We start from the raw sequence: 23,983 nt of genomic DNA, 5'->3' as shown, positions 1-23,983 counted from the left end.
GTCTGGAAGCGACTCAGTCTTCACTTCATCACCCAGCAGATCCTATAGTCTATCTGGAACCGACTCAGGCCTCCGTAGTCTGACACTCGGCAGAACCTATACTGTGTCTGGAAGCGGCTCAGCCTTCAGTACGTCACCCAGCAGATACTATACTGCATCTGAAGGCAACTCACCCAGCAGATACTATACTGCATCTGAAGGCGACTCACCCAGCAGATACTATACTGCGTCTGAAGGCAACTCATTCTTCAGTACGTCACCCAGCAGATACTATACTGCATCTGGAAGCAACATGTCTGGAGATGTGTCATCCTACAGAACCTGTACTGTCTCTGGAACCAACATTGCCTTTCCTTCCAACTACAAGCATTTCCATTCCATACATCTCCTTTCTTTTTAAAATTTACCATCACTGAAGCAAATTCACTTTCTCTGAACAGACTCCATCAGGCCTCCCCAAGGAGCCAGTACACCTCGTGCTCCTATTCCTGCTTTTGGTGGTAAGTGTGCTTGTGAAAATGTTATAGTGATTTGGATGTGGGTTGAGATCCCACATCCAAGTGGACTGTTTGCGGTGGGTGGGTGGGTGTATGCATTTTGATTTTTTTCCTTTTACTACTTCTTTTAATTGCATGCTTGCTTGCTTTCTTTTTTTTTTTCCTTTTTAAATTGCAAAGTTGTTTTTCCTATATTTCTATTACATACCATTCATATTCTGTAATAGCCGTTCTTTTTAAACTTAACCATTTCCAATGGGTGCCTTTCCATGGTTTATAAATCCTATTTTTCCTCAAGAGATAATATTCAGCCTCATGTTTTCCCCTCAAGCAGCTCGTACACCTCCTGGTCATCCTGGTGCTGCTCCTGCTCCTGCTCCTGCTCCTGCTCCTGCTCCTGCTGGTAAGTCTCTTTTCCAGCAATTGTACTCACTGGGATGTGGGTTCCTAGCCAACATCTCTCTTCATGCTGCACAGCTTCTGTATACCAATACAGAAACGCTTCACTGGAAACGTAATGAAGCATTACAAATATGGCAAACAGAAATGTTTTTATACTTTTTAGAGAAGTGTAAGGGGATGGCAATGTCTAATAGACAGTTTAAAATTACTATTGGAAAGTTTTATTTTTCTAATTGTTTAAATTTTTTTTTTCCAAATTGTTTCAAATTGTATTTCATTTTCAAATTTCATTTCAAATTGTTTTTTCTTTATTTCTTTTACAAATCATTCTTATTTATTAATAGCCTTTCCTTTAAACCATAACCATTTCCAATCTGTGCATTGTCTTGGTTTTTAAATATTACTTTTAATCAAGAGATAGTATACAGCTTCGCGCTTCACCCCTAGCACCTCATAGACCTCCTGCTCCTCCTGCTCCTGCTCCTGCTCCTGCTCCACTTCCTGCTCGCGTTCCTGCCCCTGGTCCTGGTCCTGGGCCTGGTCCTCGTGCTGCTGGTAAGTCTCTTCTTCAAGCAATTGTGGTCATTGGGATGGGGGTTCCAAGCCAGCATCTCCCTTCATGCTGCGCAGCTTCTGTAGGCAAATACAGCAACAGTTTAGTATAACGACAATGGAGCAATTCACCTAGTGCAAAGAGAAATGTTCTGAGACATTCTTCACCCAAGAAAGAAGTGGTGTAAATAACACAGGGATAAAAATTTTTGTCACGACTGTAGAAGCTTCTGGTTTCCTTGATTAAAAAACACACCCTAGAATTTATAAGGACGTGGGGAAAAATATGTCTGTGAGAATATCTAAAACTTCAAACAACATCTGATTACAATAATTCCTAGGGCACGACAGTTGTGACAATGTCCTTTGTCTATTAAGGACTAATATAGAATATTTATATGAAATGTCTTTCAAATAAGCAATTAAGACACGGAGCAAACAGTTGTAAGTACTTCAAATACGTACAGAGACCTATTTAAGAGCAAATGTAGATTCTCTCCTGATTTGTTTCTATTTTTTTATTCCAGCATTCTGGGGACGTCCAAGATTCAATACCTACAGTCTGTCTGAAACCGATTCAAACTACAGTAGTATGACCCCCGACGGAACCTATACTGTGTCTGGAAGCGACTCTGTCTTCACTTCGTCACCCAGCAGATCCTATAGTCTATCTGGAACCGACTCAGGCCTCCGTAGTCTGACACTCGGCAGAACCTATACTGTGTCTGGAAGCGGCTCAGCCTTCAGTACATCACCCAGCAGATACTATACTGCATCTGAAGGCGACTCACCCAGCAGATACTATACTGCGTCTGAAGGCGACTCACCCAGCAGATACTATACTGCATCTGAAGGCGACTCACCCAGCAGATACTATACTGCGTCTGGAAGCAACATATTTGCAGGTGTGTCATCCTACAGAACCTGTACTACCTCTGGAACCAACAGTGCCTTTCCTTCCAACTATAACCATTTCAATTCTATGCATCTCCTTTCTTTTTAAAATGTACTATCTCAGAAGTAAATTTACTATCTCTGACTCAACTCCTTAGGGCATCCCCAAGGAGCCAGTACACCTTGTGCTCCTATTCCTGCTGTTGATTATAAGTCTGCTTCTGAAAATATTAGAGCCATTTGGATATGGGTTGAGAGATCACATCCATGGGGAGGGATTGAGGAGGGTGTGTGGGTGTTTGCATTTCGATCTTTTTCCTTTTATTACTTCTTTTGATTGCATGCTTTTTTGCTTTCTCCTTTTTTTTAATTGCAAAATTGGTTTTCATTTATTTCTATTACAAACCATTCATATTCTCTAATACGCTTTTTTTTTCAACCATAACCATTTCCAATTGGTGCATTTCCTTGGTTTCTAAATCCCATTTTTCCTCAAGAGATAATATTCAGCCTCGTGTTTCACCCCAAGCAGCTCGTACACCTCCTGGTCCTCCTGGTCCTGGTCCTGGTCCTGGTCCTGGTCCTGGTCCTGGTCCTGGGCCTGGGCCTGGGCCTGGGCCCGGGCCTGGTCCGGCTCCTGCTCCTGCTGGTAAGTCTCTTTTTCAAGCAATTGTAATCATTGGCATGTGGATTCCTCGCCAGGATCTCTCTTCATGCTGTACAGCTTCTGTAGGCAAATACAGCAACACTTCATTGTAAACGTAATGGAGCATTACACCTAGTGCAAACAGAAATGTTATGATACTTTCTAGAGAAGAGAAAGGCAATGGTGGAAGCTAACACAGGGTTTAAAATCATTAATGGAAACTTTTTCCATTGGTGTCTTTGTCCTTGTGTGTTTCTTTTGGTTGTATATGGGTTTGGATGTTTGGTTGCTTGGAGTTTTTTTGGTTTTGGGGAGTGGCTGAGGTGGGTGTGTGGGTGTTTGATATTTTATTTTCTTGTTTAATTGCTTCTTTTAAAAACTTTTTTTTTTTACAGAATTGTTTTTTCCTATTTTTCTTTTATAAACGATTCTTATTTTATAATAGCCTTTCCTTTCAATCATAACCATTTCCAATCTGTTAATTGCCTTGGTTTTAAAAGTTACTTTTACTCAAGAAATAAATTTCACCTCATGTTTAACACCTAGCAATGCCTAGACCTCAAGCTCCTGCTCCTGCTCCTGCTCTTGCTCCTGCTCCTGCTCCTGCTCTCGTTGCTGCTCCTGCTCCTGGTCCTGGTCCGGGTCCGGGTCCTGGTCCTGCTGGTAAGTCTCTTCTTCAAGAGAGCAGTCACTGTAGTCACTGGGATGTGGCTTCCTAGCCAGCATCTCCCTTCACACTACACAGCTTCTGTAGGCAAATACAGCAACACTTTAGTATAACGATAATGGAGCAATTCACCTAGTGCAAAGAGAAATGTTCTGAGACATTCTTCACACAAGAAAGAAGTGGTGTAACTAACGCAGGGATTAAAGTTTTTGTCAGGCTGTAGAAGAAGTTACTTTCCTTGATTAAAAAACACACCCTAGAATTTATAAGGATGAGGGGAAAAATATGTCTGTGAGAATATGTAAAACTTCAAAACAACGTCTGATTACAATACTTCCTAGGGCAAGATACTTGTCGTTTGCCTATTAAGGATTAATATAGAATATTTATATGCCATGCATTTCATATAAGCAATTAAGACAAGCAGAAAACAGTAGTAAGAACTTACAATACGCACTCTTGTCAGGCCTATTTTACAGCAAATGTAGATTCTCTCCTGATATGTTTATGTTCATTTTTTTTATTCCAGCATTCTGGGGACGTCCAAGATTCAGAACCTACAGTCTGTCTGAAACCGACTCAGGTTACAGTAGTATGACACCCGACAGAACCTACACTCTGTCTGGAAGCGACTCAGTCTTCACTTCATCACCCAGCAGATCCTATAGTCTATCTGGAACCGACTCAGGCCTCCGTAGTCTGACACTCGGCAGAACCTATACTGTGTCTGGAAGCGGCTCAGCCTTCAGTACGTCACCCAGCAGATACTATACTGCATCTGAAGGCGAATCACCCAGCAGATACTATACTGTGTCTGAAGGCAACTCATTCTTCAGTACGTCACCCAGCAGATACTATACTGCATCTGGAAGCAACATGTCTGGAGGTGTGTCATCCTACAGAATCTGTAATGTCTCTGGAACCAACATTGCCTTTCCTTCCAACTACAAGCATTTCTGTTCCACACATCTCCTTTCTTTTTAAAATTTACCATCTCTGAAGGAAATTCACTTTCTCTGAACAGACTCCATCGGGCCTCCCCAAGGAGCCAGTACACCTTGTGCTCCTATTCCTGCTGTTGGTGGTAAGTGTGCTTGTGAAAACATTATAGTGATTTGGATGTGGGTTGAGAGCCCACATCCTAGGGGACTGTTTGCGGTGGGTGTTTGCATTTTGATTTTTTTTCCTTTTATTACTTCTTTTAATTGCATGCTTGCATGATTTTTCCTTTTTTTTTTAATTGCAAATGTAGTTTTCCTTTATTTCTATTACAAACCATTGATATTGTGTAACAGCCTTTCTTTTCAACCATAACCATTTCCAATGGGTGTATTTCCTTGGCTTGTAAATCCTATTTTTCCTCAAGAGATAATATTCAGTCTCATGTTTCACCCCAAGCGGCTCGTACACCTCCTGGTCCTCCTGGCCCTGGTCCTGGTCCTGGTCCGGCTCCTGCTCCTGCTGGTAAGTCTCTTTTTCAAGCAATTTGCAGTCACTAGGATGTGGGTTCCTAGCCAACATCTCTCTTCATGTTGCACAGCTCCTGTATGCAAATACAGCAACACTTCATTGTAAACAAAATGGACCATTACACCTAGTGCACAGAAATCTTATGATCTCTTTAGAGAAGTTAAATAGGATGGTGGAAGCTAACACAGGGTTTAAAATTATTATTGGAAAGTTTTTTCCGTTGGTCTCTTTATACTTATGGGTTTGTTTTGGTTTTACATTGGGTTTGGGTGCTTGGTTGGTTGGACCCTTTAGTTTTTGGGACCTGTGGAAGTGGGTGGGTGGGTGTTTGATTTTTAATTTTTTTCTTTCATTGCTTCTTTTAAAGATTTTTTTTTTAAATAACAGAATTGTTTTTCCTATTTTTCTATTGTAAAATATTTATATTTTTAAATAGCCTTTCTTTTCAACCATAACCATTTCCAATGTGCATCGATGTGATTTTTAAATCTTACTTTTACTCAAGAAATAATATTTAGCTTCGCTTTTCATGTCTAGCAGCTCCTGTTCCTGCTCCTGCTCCAGCTCCTGCTCCTGCTCCTGCTCCAGCTCCTGGTCCTGCTCCGGCTCCTGGTCCTGGTCCTGCTGGTAAGTCTCTTCTTCAAGAGAGCAGTCACTGTAGTCACTGGGATGTGGCTTCCTAGCCAGCATCTCCCTTCACGCTTCTTTAGTATACGATATATAGTATAACGATAATGGAGCAATTCACCTAGTGCAAAGAGAAATGTTCTGAGACATTCTTCACACAAGAAAGAAGTGGTGTAACTAACACAGGGATTTAAATTTTTATCCAACTATAGAAGAAGTTTGTTTCCTTGATTAAAAACCACACCCTAGAATTTATAAGGACGTGGGGAAAAATATGTCTGTGAGAATATGTAGAACTTCAAACAACATGTGATTACAATAATTCCTAGGGCAAGATACTTGTGCTAATGTCCTTTGTCTATTAAGGATTAATATAGAATATTTATATGCCATGTCTTTCAGATAAGCAATTAAGATAAGGAGCAAGCAGTTGTAAGTACTTCAAACACTTACTCTTGTCAGAGCTATTTAACAGCAAATGTAGATTCTCTCCTGATTTGCTTCTATTCATTTTTTTTTATTCCAGCATTCTGGGGACGTCCAAGATTCAATACCTACAGTCTGTCTGAAACCGATTCAAACTACAGTAGTATGACCCCCGACGGAACCTATACTGTGTCTGGAAGCGACTCTGTCTTCACTTCGTCACCCAGCAGATCCTATAGTCTATCTGGAACCGACTCAGGCCTCCGTAGTCTGACACTCGGCAGAACCTATACTGTGTCTGGAAGCGGCTCAGCCTTCAGTACGTCACCCAGCAGATACTATGCTGCGTCTGAAGGCGAATCACCCAGCAGATACTATACTGCGTCTGGAAGCAACATATTTGCAGGTGTGTCATCCTACAGAAACTGTACTGTCTCTGGAACCAACATTGCCTTTCCTTCCAACTACAAGCATTTCCATTCCATACATCTCCTTTCTTTTTAAAATTTACCATCTCTGAAGCAAATTCACTTTCTCTGAACAGACTCCATCGGGCCTCCCCAAGGAGCCAGTACACCTCGTGTTCCTACTCCTGCTATTGATTATAAGTCTGCTTGTGAAAACGTTATAGTGATTTGGATATGGGTTGAGAGCCCACATCCATGGGGAGAGATTGAGGTGATTGGGTGGGTGTGTGTATTTTGATTTTTTTCCTTTTATTACTTCTTTTAATTGCATGCTTGCTTGCTTTTTCCTTTTTTTAATAGCAAAATTGGTTTTCATTTATTTCTATTACAAACCATTCATATCCTGTAATAGGCTTTTATTTTCAATCATAACCATTTGCAATCAGTGCATTTCCTTGGTTTGTAAATCCCATTTTTCCTCAAGAGATAATATTCAGCCTCGTGTTTCAGCCCTAGCAGCTCGTACACCTCCTGGTCATCCTGCTCCTTCTTTTAAGTCACTTTTTCAAGCAATTGTAGTCACTGGGATGTGGGTTCCTAGCTGCCATCTCCCTTCCTGCTGCACAGCTTCTGTAGGCCTATCCCGCAACACTTAATTATAAACACAATGGAGCTTTAAACCTCGTGCAAACAGAAATGTTATAATACTTTTTAAGATGTAGGCTAACACAGGGATTAAAATTAATACTGGAGGATTTTTTTTCCCTATGTGTCCTGTATTTGCCTAGATATTTGTTTTTTTAGTCTGGGTTTAGCTGCTTGGTTGGTTGGATTCTTTTTGGTTTTTCAAAGTGGTCCTTGTGGTTGGGTGGTGTTTTAGTTTTGAGGTTTTTTTTTAGTATTTCTTTTAATTACATTTCTTAAACTAAGTCCCTTCTCCTTTCTGTCTGTTTTAAACCATTAACATTTTTATAATAACTTTTCCTTTCAACCATAAGCATTTCAGGTCTTAGTGTTTACTTGTTTGTTAAAACTTACTTTTTTTCAACAGGTAATTTTCAGCCTTCAATTTCATCCCACGCAGCCAGTACACCTGCTACTCCTACTTCTCCTGATGGTAAGTCTGCTTTTCAAGAAATTATAGTCTCTTGGATGCGGGTTTCTAGGCAGCATCTCCCTTCATGCTGAACAGATCTTGTACGTAAATACAACAATACTTTATTTTAAACATAAGGAGCAATAAAACGAGTGCTAACAGAAATGTGAGATTTTTTAAAGAGAGAATGAGGATGGTGAAACCTAACACAGGGATTAAAATTACTTGTGTAATTTTTCTTTTGGTTCTTGACTGCATGAAAAATTTTTGTTTTCAGTTTGGATTTGGTTGGTTGGGTTCTTTGGTTTTGGGGAGTGGTTCCGCTGGGTGGTTTGGTGTTGGGGCTCTAATTTTTTTGTTTTAAAATTATCTCCGCCTTCAACTTTTTTTTTTTACTGAAGGCATTTCTTTTCTTTATGTGATAAATCATTGTAATAGCCTTCCCTTGCAAACATAACCATTTCAGTTTCATATATTTCCATAGTTTTAAAATTCACCTTCTCTGAAGTACATTTACTTTCTCTACACAGAATCATTTCAGCTTGTCTTCGTACCCCAAGGAACCATTTCACCTCGTACTCCTGATCCTAATGGTAAGTCTGCTTGTCAAGAAATTATAGTCATTTGGATGTAGGTTCCTTGCCAGCATCTTGCTTCATGCTGCACAACTTCTGAAGACAAATACAACAATACTTGATTGTAAACATAATGGAGCAATAACACTATCGCAGATATTTTGAAATAGTAATTTATTGCAACTATAGCCATTTCAAATCTGTGCATTTCTTTGCGTTTAAAAATGTACCTCCTCTGAAGTCATTTTATTTTCTCTGAACAGCCTCTTTTCAGTTTCCGGTTTCAGCCCAAGCTGCTCGTACACCTCCTGCACTAGCACAAGCTCATGATGGTAAGTCTGCTTGTCAAATAATTGTAGTCACTGGGATGTGAGTTCCTAGCCAGCATCTGCCTTTATGCTGCACAGCTTCTGCAGTCAAATACAACAATCCTTAATTGTAAACATAATGGAGCATTAAAACTATTGCTAACAGAAATATTCTGAGACATTTATCAGAAGAGAAAGGGGTGGTGAAAGCTAACACAGGCATTAAAATTACTGCCGTGATTCTCTCCATTGGTGCCCAATAGCTTGGCTATTTTTGGTTTGGGGTTCTTTTTTGGTTGGTTGCTTTTTATGATTTTTTTGGTTTTCCAGAGTAGCAGTAGTGTGTGGGTGGCTTTTTGACGTTTTGAATTTTTTTCTTACTTTTTTTTTTTTTTTTTGCCATATGCTTCTTCCTTTCATTATGTTACATACCATTAGCGTTTTTTAATCATATTCTCTTGCAAACACAACCATTTCAGTTCTGTGCTTTTCATTGCTTTTAAAAATTTACCTTCTCTGAAGTAAATGTATTATCTCTGAACAGATATATTTCAGGTGAGCTTTGGACCCAGAGCACCCCGTACACCTGCTACTTCTACTCCTGCTGGTAAGTCTTCTTTTTGAATGTTTTCTTTTCTAACTTAGTTTAATTACATTCTTTCTTTCATTCTTTCTTTTGTTCTTTCTTTCTTTTTAAGAGCCAAAGGCTTTTTCCTTTCTTTCTGTTATAAAACATTAACATTCAGAATAAGTTTGTTTCCTTGAATAAAAAACACAGCTTTGGAGTTAATATGATGAGAAATAAAAGATGTCTTTATGTGAATACTTGTAGCACTTCATTTAAAGTGCTATAGCAACTATTTACGGGCTAGGATACTTGTGCTAATGTCCTTTGTCTATTAAATATTTATATATAATAATCAGGTGCCATGTGTTTCAAAGAAGCATTTAAGGAGCAAACATCTAGAAGTACTTCACATACATGCCCTTGTAAGGAGCATTTAAGAGCAAACATTAATTCTCTCTCGATTTGTTTTTTATCCTTTTGTTTACTCTAGCACAGCGGAGAGTGCCTAGACACAGAGTCCACACTGTGTCTGGAACCAACGTACCCCCCTTTGTGCTACCAGCCAGACCCTACAGTGTGTCTGACACCAACATCCCCTCCAGTGCGATGCCACGTCGAACAGGTTTTGGGTCATCAATGGAACCAGCCATCAACCTGATTCCAACCAGATCCAATATTGGGCCATCCATGGATGCATCCTCCCACACGAGACAAAACAGAGCTTTTACCATGCCCTCAAGCAACACGCCCTCCCACCTGACAGGAAACAGAGCTGGTATTGGGTCTTCATCCTTCAGTTTCAGACCACGCAGAACCAGTTCTTTGCCTTCAGTAGCTCCTTTCAGGCGGGATGTGATACCCAGCACTAGAAGAAATAAGGAAATTTAATTATCAGATGTGAGAGAGTTCTTCATAGAAATACTAGCTTCTCTCCCGAAGAAAAACACTCCAGCAACACAAGATCTAAATAAAGTACAGTCTTACCTACTTTTGTGTTGTGGTTCACTGTAGATATTTTTTGTAATTTCATATTGTTATGAAAATGTCATCCATATCTTCACATTTCTGTGTTTCTAATTAAAAAGCACTTCTTTATATAACTCTTTTTATTGCAGTTTTTAATTTTTATGTAGTATATTTTAAAATGTTATAAAACAACACCTTTTGGGTAATTTTCCCCATTACTAAAAAATAATAAATCCACAAGCCATTTTAGTCTCTGTCTCTCAAAGTTGTTTCATATCCGTGTATTCTAAACCAGGATTTCCATACTTTAATAGGATTGAGAGAGGTCCATGATATGTACACCAGTGACTCCTCTTGTGGAAAGTCATGGCCCTGTGTTTTGGTTTGAAAAGGCAGGTGTCTGCTAAGAAAGGAAGGAGCCTCCCTTGAAATCAAAAATGCAAACTCCCTCTCTCTGAATTATCATTTTGAAATTAAGGGGCTCTCAGGCAAAGACATGGGAGTAGGAATAGTAGTTGTTTATTAGGAAAATTAAAACACAAATGCACTAGTACAAAAACAAACTACTGACAGAGTCAGAATATGCCCTGACACTCTGTTGGTCAGGGTGCTGGTAGCAGTCCAAAAATGGACAGCATGGTGGCTGTAGCTTTCTTGGAGTGGTGGATGTGGTTCTTTTGAAGCAGTGATCCTGTAGAAGGGTGTAGTCTTCCTCTGAAGGTTCAGCGGTCGTGTAGATGCGCTTGGTCTTCTTCTGGAAATCTAGTGAAAAAAAAGCTGCTCTTCTGGGAATCTAGTGGGAAAAGTGCCTCTTTCCTGTGAGTCAGCTCCCCCCACCCTTCTTGCTGCTTCTCCTACCCCGACCACGGCTTCCCCTGCCCCCACTGCGCCCGCCCCCACTGCAGCCACCTCTGCTGCGGCTCCCCCTACCCCTCCTCCCGTTCTCCCCCCGCTCCCGCCGCAGTCCTTCCCATCCCCGCCACCAGTCCCTCAATCCCAGCCCCCACCCCTGCTGCTGCCACCTGCACCCGGGCGTGTATCCCCATCCCATCCCTGCCTGCTGCACTGGCAGGTCTCCCTGCATGCCGGCACACCCCAGCCGCAGCACACCACGCTGTACCCGCGGCAGCCCAGACCAATCCCACCGGCCCCTCTCCCCCGCTTCTCCTTTACCCCCACCCCAGGCTTTCCAGCCGCCCACCCACCCTCAATGTCACCCGAACGGAACCTCAGAGACCCCCCACGGTACCACCCCACTTCCTCAAGCCTGTGCATGTCATTCTGCTGCCCTTCCAGCTCCACTGCTGGCTCCCTCTGGCCAAGCTCTTTTGTGCCTTCTCTCAGCCATAAAAACCCCTGCAAAATCTCACTCCAACGCGCCGTAAAAAGCATAGGCCACGGCCTGCTCGCTCTCATTCCTCCTCTAAGGACAGCAGTGGCAGTGACTCTGATTCTCATACAGAGGACATTGACCCATGGGCTCTCATTAAGATAGAAGCGACCAAGGCAGGAGACTGGCAGATGGCACAAAAAATTAACACCTTCTCCGTAGATTATAAAAAGGGAAAAAGAGAAGGAGCCACTAAGAGAAAAACATGGGAACCTAACTCAAAGAAGGAACTCACACAATTAAGAAATATAGCCAAAGTACATGGCAGAAGTTCACATATTTTTAGACATTTCCTAGAAGCTATGTTCTCAACACATATTTTAGTACCCCATGACATTAAAAATATTGCCCACTGACTCCTTGCCCCAGCAGAATATATGTTTTGGAAAAGGCATTGGAAAAGACAATTAAAAACATTATTAGATTCATATTCTACAAATGCTGGTAAGTCTGATTTCACCGTTGAACAGCTGGCTGAGGAAGGGGATTTACAGAAACCCTCTGACCAAGCTGACCCCTTACCTAAAGAAGCATTACACGATGTGGCACTTGCAGCAAAAACTTCCTTGCTTCTTACCCCAGATAACTCTATCCCTACCCAACACTTTTCTAATGTTAAACAAGGAGTAGATGAAAGCTTTATCAAATTTGTGGACAGAATTAAAGATGCTCTGAAAAAACAGCCCAGAGGCAAGAAAGGGGCTGTTATGCAAGCTTGCCATGAGTAACCCAAATGAACAATGCAAAACAATTCTGAGGTCTCGACCCTTGGATACAGAACCTACCTATTACATGCCCTGTTCTAAAAGACTTTTACACTGTTTTCCCTCTCTCTGTGTTTTCACACTTGTTCAACAAGGTTTTCTTTCTAAGAATATTAATCACAATATCCCAAAAAATGGTTGTGTATTTGCTCCCTAAGTATTTACAAAGGAACAATTAAAAAACAAAAAATCTGTATACATGCTGGATGTAAAATGCAAATAAAAATAAACTTGAGAATTCTCCCAAAAAACCTTAAGAAAAAAACCCCATGTATCCTGTAAAACCCAGAGTATCCATCTACAGAATACAAAAATGGGCACGTTCTAGGACACAAAATTTGTAAAATGATTCTGCACAGAATTCTATGCTTTCAAGCTTTTTGCCCTTCAGGGGCAGTGCCATTCTCTGAACTGGAATGCTCTGAGCATGTTCTGCTCACCACGGCAACTTTCTGCTCTCCCCTGGTACAGATCATCCTCCCAGCAAAGGGGGAGTGCAGCCACCACAACTCGCAGCACTTTCCCACACAGCAAGAACCTGAAGTACAGAGATGGCTTTCACCAGCTCCTGCGGGTTCTAATCGTGCCACCTCTCGGCTGCTGAAACCCTGAATTTCTGTGTCGCGATGTCTTAGTTTATTGACTTAAATCTTTTGTTATCTTGTGGTGTGTTCAAGTGTTCCCCGAGTAATTACACTTCGGTCTCCCCTGTGTTATGATCTCCTACCCAAATGGCCGTCAAGGAATCTCCTCCCTCCTCACCAGATTTTTCCCTGTCTGTCAAGACAACCCGGCCCCTTGGGCCCATCCATCAGCCCAAACCCTACCCTTTGTTCCAGAAAGTTCCCTGTCCCTCACCCCAAGATCCAATCCCCACCTCAACCCTGTCTCCTCCCCTTGTTCTGATTTGTTGTAGCCTTCGAAACCACACCATGAGAGTCACTTATTGGTTACTATATGGTGTCCACCCCCTGTTTTGAAAGATTTTAAAAACCCGTGCACAGCAGGGATGGGAGTTGTTTTTAGTTTTGCTTGTTGTTTGCAATTCATTTCTATGTGCTTTTCTCCCGCCTTTTCTGATAAATCTGCTGTATTTTACACTGCAGAAGAGCTTCCTCTGTCTCCTTCACTTGGTCCTTGTTGGTGCTCTACAGGTCTCTACTGGTAGGCAATTAGCTTAGAGGTTCTGGCTCAGGCAAAACCCTAAGCTAGCCAGTTCCCCATTCTTGCCACTGTCCTTGGAACATCACAGAGCTAGCCAGGGCTCTGGAGGGACAGTGACCCATGCCCTGGCATGTCACAGCCCCCAGAGCCACACCTGCCAGGCCACAAGCCCCAGCCCTGGTCCCCACTGCCAACCGCAGCAGCTCCTGGGCATCTTCACCCTGAGTGCAAAGTGCAAAGGCAGCCACAGGTGCCCCCCAGAGCGCTCTGGATCCAGGCTGCAGACACCCTAAAGCCAGCACTGAGAGGGACATGGATGGGGACTGCAGCTGCATCTCCCAGTGCTCACCAGCTCTGACTGCTTGCTCAGTGCACCCAAACCTCACCTGCAGCACCTTGAGCATATTTACTCTTCTCGTCTATTCTGGAACGTGATGTTCCCCCATCCTCTACCAGCGCTTTGCAGGGAGTGATCAGCTCCCAGCTGCTCTCCTACCCTGGCCTTACTTTCTGTTTCCTAGCAATGAATTTAATGGATACACTCATGAGTATCCCCACACAGCATTTGTTTCTCAGGACCTCTTAGGCAAAAAAATTCCACTGATGACTAGTTTTTGCACAGAGGAGCAGGTGCTGACAAACACAAGGCACAAGCAGGGCTCGGGCATGAGAATTCCTGATCCACAGGATTCCACCCATTGGTGTTGCCAACTGCTTTGCTCGTATGTTACACCCAGTTTGGGACAGAAGTTGCTGTTGCCAGGGTAGGAAAATTTGGAGAAATAAAGACGCAGAAGACAACCAAGAAATCCCAAGAGGAAAAATATTTAGAAACACAGAGCACAAAAGTTCCCGGAGATGGTTCAATAGAAAATGCCACCAGCAGTGAGCAGAGCCCAAGGCTGGTCACTGCCACCAGAGGGGCTCCTCAGTCCCTTGCTGGTTTATGTCTCATCCCTACTTGGCTCTCTCTGCCCCTTCAGCAGACACAGCCCTGCCTGGAAAGGGCTCCATGCTCTGGTGTTCCCAGCTTGCTCCAGGCTACATTCTTAGCAGCACTGAAAGAAGAGGTGAAATAAAGAGCCATTTTCTGTCCTGCCTGCAAACTCTTCTCCTTCGGTGCCACTGCCAGAGATCATCCCTCTGTCAGCTTGGCGTTGTGCCTGCTGCATCCTCGTCCCTGTTCCTTGCATCAGCTGCTGCACATCGGCACTCACTATCCCACATCATGAACAGAGGGCTGTGTCAGAAGAGCAAGATTGCAATTTCTTGGTCTTTTTAACCAACAGAAGAAGCATGAGTCCAAATAAATTTGTTGTTGGCTCCTGGCTTCCATTTAGATAACTCTTTTCTGCTTTAATGCAAAAGGCTCTTTTCCCACATGGATGGAATGACCTGTAATTGGCAGTTGCTTCAGGCTGTCAGGCACCATGGGAGTTTTTTCTTGTCTCTGATGAGGATTTGGTGAATTTTCCATTGGTCACTTGGTGAAGGCCCCATGGGCTGAACTCAGCGGCCGACTCTGCTGTCCCCAGGGGATGCATTGGGACGCCAAGCCTCTCAGGGCTGGAATTCGGGGTTGGGCGGGCTCGGAGCGCGTGGGGCCTGGGCCCGTGAGGAGCTGCTGCTGGCGGTGGCTGTGCTCAGCCCGCTGTGCCGAGCAGCCGCGGCCATGGAGACACGGGCGGGAGCTGTGGCCGATGCCGGCAGGCGGCCCGGGCCGGCTCGCAGCTGCGAGGACGCCGGCAGCCTGTGCCCTGAGGCCGAGGCTGTGGCGGGCGCTTTGCGGGCAGGGCTTTTCCGAGGCGGCCGCAATGTGCTGCCTCCCGTGTGGGCCCGGCTGCGTCAGAGGCAGGCGGGAGCGCGGCGGGGCCGGCAGCGGCGGGCAGAGGCCGCAGAGAGCAGCAGCCCGGCCGGGCCCGCTGCGGAGCGGCACGGAGCTGCCGGACAGCCCTCGGCCGTGGCTGTGGGCACAGGGCAGGAGCAGAGGCAGGAGCCGCGGCAGGAGCCGGCCATAGCGGCAGCTCGCCGTGCCCGGGGCCGCAGCCGCAGCTCTCCCCTGCCAGCCACAGCAGCAGCCGGTCGCCTCCGAGGCTCCGGCGCTTCCCGAAGACGAGGGGCCCGGCCCCCAGCACGGCCTGGAGCCCCGCAGCTAGAGGAGCCGCCGGCGCCGCAAAGGGCAGCGCCGAGGGCGCAGGTTGAGGAGGAGGACATGAGGCTCGCTGTGGGCCGCGCTGGGGCAGCTCTGCCCTCTCGGCCTTCGCCTTGAGCCTTTTGCTTCTTTTCCAGGAGCCCTGATGCCCGTCCTTGGCAAAGGGCCCCCGCAGCCCTTTCCAGGCGTGCAAGAAAAGCTCTCTCAGTGACAGAATCACAGAGTCAGTGGCTTGGAAAACAGACACCTTCAAGATGATCGAGTCCAACCCATGTCCTAACAGCTCAACTAAAGCACGGCACTGAGTGACACATCCAGTCTTCTTTTAAAGGCTTGCAGGGATGGTGAGTCCACCAGCTCACTGGAAGGGTGTGTCCCAGGAAGAACCAAGATAACACTGGGGCCTTCTACCCCCCAGCATTTGGAGCTCTGGAAGTTTGTCTTCCTGCTTAGGCAGAGGCCATAGAGAAGGGCTGGGAAAAGTAGTCACAAATAGAGTGCCCTATAGAGCTCTAAATAGATATGCAAAGAATACAGAAAACAGAAAAGAAAAAGGCATAACCCAAATGGCATCAGCAAAGTCTTGGGCATAAACACATAGATGCAGATGGTCTTCTCAGCCCTCTTTGTATTTCTGGGAACCAGAGGAATCCTGCTTTGAGCCTCTGGGGAGATGGGTTTGGGAGGTAAAAGTTCATTGCTTTTTTTTTCCTTGGGGCAGCTCCTGTTCCTAGCATCAGCTGAGCCTCTCTCCAGCCTGATGCCTGTTCTGATTGTTGCAGCAAAACAATTGATGGCAGACAGAAGACACTGACACTTGCAGAGATGTGACTTTTTCCAATGCCAGCTGTGAGTGGGAGTCAGAAGACTCCAGAAAGCACAACTCCATTGGAAGATTGCCTTCCTTTTCATTCTGTAAAGAAGCTCTAGATCCACTTGCGAATTGTCAGTTATTTGTTAAGGATGGGAAGTTGTCTTTCATGATTTTTTTCCATGTGGTTTGGAAGTGGATAAGGCTCTCCTTCATTCACAAACTCCAGACCCAAGTGCCTTTGGAATATGGCCCACTGGGGAGTTTTTGCCCAGCCATGGTACTTGTGGATAGAAGAAAGCAAGGGCAATGGTATTTGCAGCCAAAACCCAGCAAAGCTTGGCTCAGCCAAAACATCCTGGGGAGAGAGAGGCCTCCAGCTTTTCCTAGAAATCAGCAGAGTTCCAGCCAAATGGTTTTAAGTGCACTCTCTTTGCCTGGATCAGAGCCTTGCTCAGCTGAAAAAGCAGAAAGATCAGCAAGGAGTTCCCAAAGGCCCATCACATTGTTTTGATTTTGCTCATCTTGTGTAAGTTTGGAACTAAACATGTGTTTGCCGTTGAGCTGATGAGAGGAAAAAAAACCCAAAAACCAAAAAACCAACAAAAAAAGCGCCAAACCCAAGAGGCTTACGACAGGGCCATGACATTCCACAAGAGGAATCACTGGTGTGCATTTTATGGACCTCTCTCAATCCTAGAAAAGTATTATAGCCCTGATTTAAAATAGACCAGTATGAACCAACTTGGAGGGACAGAGACTGAAATGGCTTATAGGGTTTGTTTTAAAAGTGAGGAAAACTACCCAAAGGGTGTTGTTTTGGGACATTTTAAAATAATACTACTTCAGAATTACCAACTGCAATAAATCAAGAGGTAAAAAAGAAATGATTTGGTATAGGAATAATTAGAAACACAAAAAATGTGAAGATATGAATGCATGTTTTCATAAAAATCATGAAATTAAAGACAAATAGATGCCCTGAATTACAATAGAAAGGCAGGTAGAACTGTATTAGCTCTTTTAACATTGCTGGAATTTTTTTCCTTCTGAAGAGGAGCTAGTAGGGTATTGCTGAAGAAAAGTGACCCAGGCAGGATGGGGCAGCGTGTTATGCTCCCTGCAGAGGCTGCCAGGGGCTGCCCGAAGAGCGCCCTGCTGCAGCCAGAGCCCTCCTGGCCTGCGGCCTGGGAGCAAAGGGCCAGGGCAGCCACCTCCTCCTCGTCCTGACCCTGCCACTGCCCCTTGCTGCTGCTGCTGCTGCTGCTGCTGCTGCTGCTGCTGAGGGAAGGAGAACCAAAGGCTGTCGGTGGAGAACACCAGGCCATTGCTGCTGCAGTCTGTCCTGCCCTAACCCTGCCTTCAGCGCTGTGCAGAACCTGGACATCCTGGACAAGGAACAACAGCTGGCGTGTGCTTGTGGCTCCGAGGCTCCTGAGAGCTGATGTGTAACTGGGAAAAGCTGCCCCAGCCCTGACTCTGCCCCTGCAAGTTGTGGCAGCAGTGCAGACTGTCTCTGCACAACCATCTGCCGTGTCCTCGGTCCACTTGGTTTCCTTGCCTGCCCGGGGATGCCCACCCTCAGGGTGCCACATCTGCATGGCTACACTTCTGGGAACAAGTGAGCACAGCTTGGCCAGAAGAAGAGGTCAACTTCCCACAGTCACGTGGTGAGAGGTCAAGTATTTGTCTGTCAGTGGACAGGACCAGGGCAGGCTCTTGCTTGGTATCAACGGCTCTCTTGGCTGTTTGTTCCTTGTCATACCTCTGTACACGTTGCAACCATGTCACCAGCTCACAGCAGGTGTCCCTGCACTGCCACCAGCATGATTTTTGGCGACCTGGCTACGACTCAAAGCAGCCCTACACCGCAAATCCCTGGAATGCTGCCCCTGACCAAGAATATACTGACCCAGCTTGACAGAGCCATCAGTTCTGAGAAGGATGTTGCCGCTCTTCACATCTTGGTGGCTCACGTAGTTTGAGGGCAGAAAATGCAGTCCTTGCAGGCACAACAAGAGAAAACAGGAAGAGGAGGGCAAAAAAATGTGAGTTCATCACAACAGAAAGAAAACAAACTCTCTCAAAGATTCCCTCTCCAGGGGAATGGGGAGTATTGGCAGAACACAGTGCCATTGAGAGGAAGAGCTGGCTCGCCCACTGCCAGTATCTTCCAGTTCAGTGAATTTCATGATGGGATTTTCCTTCTCTACTATTTTCTCAGAGGGAAACAAAATGCAAGATGCTGACTTTAAAGAAGAGATCCCAGCTTGCAGGACATATAAAAGGCAGCCCCACTATCTGGGGCTCTCCGCCGTTTGTGCTCAGCTGGGTAACAACCACCACAATAGCAACAGGACAGGCAGCCCTGCAGTGTAGATGGCTGGCACAGAGGCTAACAACTGATTTTATACAGTTGTTTGAAGAGTTCTCTTGACAGGAAACAAAGCACAGGTAGAAGCATCCCACGCTTGAGAGACAAGGAGATCTTCCTGGTCCTGTTCTTGATGCAGGCAAGACGTCGGCAGCATGGACATGTCTCTTGACAGTGCCTTCTGAGCATATTCACAAATTCTGAGCAGCACTGAGAGATGGGACCATCTATCCCCAGTGTGGGAACATGTTTGCAGCTGGCCTAACTTCACACTGGATAGACATTCCACCAGAAAAACACCTGGCCCATGACTGTGCAGGGGTATCTGCGGTTGGACTCCTTTGCTGCCAGTATGTTCTAGTTCGGTGTATATCGTCATGGGATTTTCCTGGTTCACCATTCTCCCTGAGGGAAACAAAATGCAAGATGCTGACTTTAAAGCAGAGATGCCAGCTTCCAGGAGATACAAAACGCAGCCCCACTCTTGGGGGCTCTCAGCCCTTTGTGCTCAGCTGGGTAACAACCACCACAAGAGCAACAGGACGGGCAGCCCTGCAGTGCAGATGGCTGGCACAGAGACTGATTTTGTACAGTCCTTTGAGAAGTTCTCTTAACAGGAAACAAGAGCTGTTGTGGTGCTGTGCCCACACCTTTGTGGGCTGTTCTTCTTGTCCAAAAACTGTTCCAGAAAGAAGTAATTCTTCAAAGAAAGCTGTCATCTGCATTTCAACTACTATCTAATATGTGATAATTTTCATCTAACAGTCCAAAACCACTAAGGGCATAAAACCTGTTAAGAGCAAAACTGAAGATGATTAGATATTTTTGAGCTTAAAAAAATTCCATTTTACTAGCTAAGAACAGGAAGGACAATGGGCGCGACATCATCTAGCAGATACTCTTTGCTTGGTAGAACCCCCTGACAGGTTCTACCAACTAGGCTTCAGGTTGGGGAACCCACAGTGTCTCAGTAAGTCAATCACCAACAGCAAAAGGCTCAGGGGAATTTTGTGCTACTGAGAATATAGACAAAAGCTTTTTTCCCCCTGCCATAAAGTTACTTCTTCAGGGAAACAGACCTGTTAAACTTTGCATTGTATTTATTATAACATTCACCAACATCCATACAGAGTTTAAACTGCTATGTTTATATTTCATTAAAATTTTTATTGAATACCCTCATTCCCACTGACTTTATTCTGTTAAGTGAAATCTTCTTTGAGGATATATAAATCAGATCAACATTTCCAGCAAATGGGAGAACCTGGATTGCTGAAGACCAAACTCTAATTTATACAGGATACCTCCTTCTGCAAATCAAAAGATAGCTCCAGTGGAAAAGAGATATTTCTAAATAAATCTGTCTTCTGGTTTAGTGACATTTACAAGGCAAGGTTTCTGGAAAATTCTGTTGAAAGTAAATCAATCTGATGCTTGTTTTCCAAAAGAACACAAATCAAAACATGTGTAGAAAGGAGAGTCTCTTTTAAGCAAGAGAGCCTCCAAGTCAAATGCACTTACTTGCTGAACTTCACTTAATTGGGTCTGCAGTCTGTGGGTTTTTTCAGCATCCTTTTGCATCTTGTTGAAAGCCCATCTGCATTCTTGAAGCTGCAGGTACAGTGAGCGGGACTCTACTTCTGTTGCATGAAGCCTTCGTGAAAATTCAAATATTTCTTGCTGCAAAGTTGCTATGTTTCTCTGTCAGCAAACAAAAACAAGTTGATGGGCTATAAAATCTGCTGGTTTAGCAATAAAATAAATAATATTTAAGACTCAAGAAAAAGAAGACAAAACATAATTTTTTCCTCCATCTCTAAAAGACATACACAAGGACAAAAGTTTGAACCTGTCACCTACCAAGGGTAACTGCAAATTCTGTTTACAAGGAAGTACTATTTTCACCTAAGGTTTACTAGAAAAGATTATTAGGGAAAGAGTTTATCCTTTTATTTTGGTTAAAGGGAAGAAGGTTATCTTTACTGAAAGAAAGGATGGTAAACATGAGAAAGTAGAAAACAAGAATAAAAAGCAACCTTAACATTTACATCAAGCCAAAAGCAAATTTGTGCTTATAAGCTAATGCAGATCTGATAGAACTTAAAAAAAATCTTTTACTTGGATACACTAAACCTCCTCCAAAAATTCTTTCTCAATAAAAGAAAAGACCTATTCACACCCTAATGTGCGACAAATCAACTTCTGAGTGTCCATATAGTAGCACTTCACTGTCATGGACTCATCACCAGTCTGAAACAAAATAAATGCTGCTATCAAGGGAGCTTCAATGTTGCTGTAAACCTTCTGTTTCCATGAAGGAGGACTGCAAGTCTGCTTACTGTGCTGGGCAGTCTGTCATGCAATCCAGCTTCCAGGGCCTGGGCATTTAGTCTGCGGAGCCCACGAGCCAGCCTGTCTATCAGGGAGTCCCTCTCCAGGAAGGCTCTGCACCCACGAGTGTTCCCTTGAACTGTCTCCATCAGAACGCTCAGGTTGTCCATCAGTTTTGCAAAGCAGTTCCTGGCTGTGCCGATCAGCGAGTTACTAGAAAGCCACAGCTCTGAATCTTTAAGAAAAAAACAACAAAAAGGAAACATCAAGCAGGTTATTAGTTCCCATTTCTTATAATATCATGTTCGTTTTCACTTCTACAGGATGGAACCTGTAAATATTCTGAAACACAGAATGCTGAATCTGAAACACTGTTCAAACTTTGCTTTTAAAGGATATGAATTCAATTTATTGAAAAGAGCATGATGAAAGAAGAAAGTGCCTGAAACTGAATCTAAACACACTTGATTCAATGTCAACTTTTATACCAATGTAGTGTTTAGGCTTCTGGAAAATGCATCACCTTGTCTTTCTCCTGCTATTTCCCTTTATACACATAAATTATCCCTCTTCTACTATCCTTTTTTCTGTGACAAAAATCTGGGGACTCTAAAACTATAGGTTAATAAAGAACCAGGGGTGGCGGAAATGCAGATGAATCAAGGCAACCTGTATCAGTTCTCACTGTAAATAAACTCCAGAAACAGCCCTCTGCTTCCATGGCCTCTATATACCGAAAGGATAAAATATCCTATCAGCTGTTTAAGAAAATTAATCTGTTCCAACAGTACAGAAATGTGATCATTCAGAGAATGTAGAAAAGGGTTATTATTTTAGCCTGCAGTAAAATTACTCTTTCAGGGAAACAGCCCCACTTAAATTTGTATTGACTAGCTCAGGACATAACTTCTAGTCAAAGGTGTCTATCATAAATATTCAGAAATATCTCTTCAGAGCTATCTAAACAGAATAGTTTAGATAAAATCATAAAAATTGAAATTATATGACCACCCTGACTTATTTATTTTTTAAATATATTTCTGCTACAACAATATGCAGTTAAAATTACCTTGGTTGTTGAGAACACCCTCCAGATCTGAGGTAGAATTGATCATTGCAGTATAGAGGTTAGAGCTACACAACCAGTTAATTGCTTCAATACAGTCAACTCCTTCCTCTCCAAAACCTGTAAAACAGAAGTGCAGCTAGCAGGATAAATAAATCACAAAAATATGGCACACTGCTGCCTCCAGCTCTTTAAGAAATTGACCAAAAATAAGCATATAAACAAGAAATTAGTCAGGACAATTTAGACTGTTTGAAGCATGCTTCCCGAATGACATTAAAAAAAAAAAAAAAGTAGATGAATCTTCTAATTTGGAAAACATTTTTAATACCATTTATCCTTGTAGAGAGAAATATAAACTGGTCTGGCAACAGAAAGGGGCAAATAGACATAATCTCTAAAGTAAATTTTGAAATCCTATGCTAATGTTTTACCTGAATCAGAAAGCAATTTTTGTGGGTTTTTACGAAATAAATATTAAAAATTATTTTTAAAAAAAGAGGAAATACCTTTTCCAAAAAAAAGAAAAATCGTTTAGGAACATTGCAAGATATTTACCACAGGGAAGATGCTGTAGCACCTAGTTCTGAAATCCATAACACAAATATCAAAAATATCAGATAATGTTGAGTTCATGAGCATAACTGAACTTTTACCTGCAATTCTTAACCTAAGACTAGGCATTTCCTCCCATAGTGAAATACATTCATCAAGCTATATAAAAAACATAAATCCATAAACAACATTTGTCAAAATGTCATTAAATATGTTTTTATGCCCCAACACTAAAAATAATATTCCTCTTTGTTATTCCCCAAACGTGCAATTTGATGTAACTCTTTAAAAACATTTCACTTACGTGTCACAGGATGCCTGCCTCTGGATTCTCCCAGACAAACTTGAATTCCAGGGCTTCCTCTGCATCCGTCTGACCAGACAAAAAAGGTACAAGAATATCGGGCCAGACCCCTCAGCCTGTTGGCAGCCAGAGCTACAATCACAGCTCTTCGGAACACATAAGCCAGCTTCTTGGCTCTTCTTTGCCTTGTCCTGACTTCGTCCTGGTTTCTTTCCATGACAGCAGGGAGAGCATAAAGGAGGCTGACGATCTTGTGGTTCAATAGTTGTTGCTGGTTCACCTGTTCCTGGAGAATGTCTCTTTGGCAAGACATGGCGCACAGTCGGCCGTAGAGAGAGCACAGGGCCCCTGATAGCAGTGCAGAGGCTGCCAGCAGGAATGAGCGTGCCTTGAAAGCATCTAATAATGAATTTTTCAAGGTATTGTTTTCTTGGGCCAGTTTGTCAGAGAGTTGTTCAAGGCCATAGAGTTTTTGCCTGTTTTTCTGCACCGTTTCTTCACATTCCTGTGACAGAAACAAACCAAACTATAATGGACGAAACATTAACTACATGGTTTTTACCTAGACAAGAATGAAAAGAAAATTTAGCTTTGCCATTCAAATGATGCATTAAAGGAGCAAAAGTCGTTAGTAATAATCGTGATGAAAGTGTCTCTTCTAGTAAGCAATTACAGAATAAGATGAATGAAACAAAAACAGTGGTAGGAGGGAAATTTACATGATAATCAATTGCAAATGGACTCTTGATTTCTGAAAACAATCCACCAACACCGTGACAGCTCACAGAAGGTCCAACACCACCTGTCTGCCCACAATTCAGTTTTATTAATTGCCTTAACAATACTAATAACATCCTCCAATTTCAGAGAAAACACTGCTGTACCGAGCAGAAAGCCAGTGTAAGTGAGAGGAAAAACATCAGGAAGTCTGGAACATGAAAGCTGACAGATTGAATTTTTCAGCATGCAGA

The 23,983-nt window shown here is 43.4% G+C and overlaps 1 protein-coding gene across 1 annotated transcript in view; it reads right to left on the bottom strand.

The window, feature by feature from the left end:
- The window catches only part of LOC128942602 (coiled-coil domain-containing protein 171-like), a 170,445-nt gene that overhangs the window by 136,738 nt on the left and 9,724 nt on the right, over positions 1-23,983 (bottom strand). The window contains exons 7-9 of the mRNA XM_054285166.1: positions 23,013-23,517; positions 22,157-22,273; positions 21,096-21,322 (exon numbers count right to left, since the gene is read on the bottom strand). Of these exons, the coding sequence (XP_054141141.1) occupies positions 21,096-21,322; positions 22,157-22,273; positions 23,013-23,517 (849 nt within the window). The remainder of the gene's footprint in view (positions 1-21,095; positions 21,323-22,156; positions 22,274-23,012; positions 23,518-23,983) is intronic.

Source organism: Melozone crissalis, unplaced genomic scaffold, assembly GCF_028551555.1.
Source record: "Melozone crissalis strain CALT ecotype California unplaced genomic scaffold, PUWL_Pcris_2 ptg000005l_1, whole genome shotgun sequence".
Taxonomy (NCBI): Eukaryota; Metazoa; Chordata; class Aves; order Passeriformes; family Passerellidae; genus Melozone; species Melozone crissalis.
This window is presented reverse-complemented; position numbering and strand designations above follow the sequence as displayed.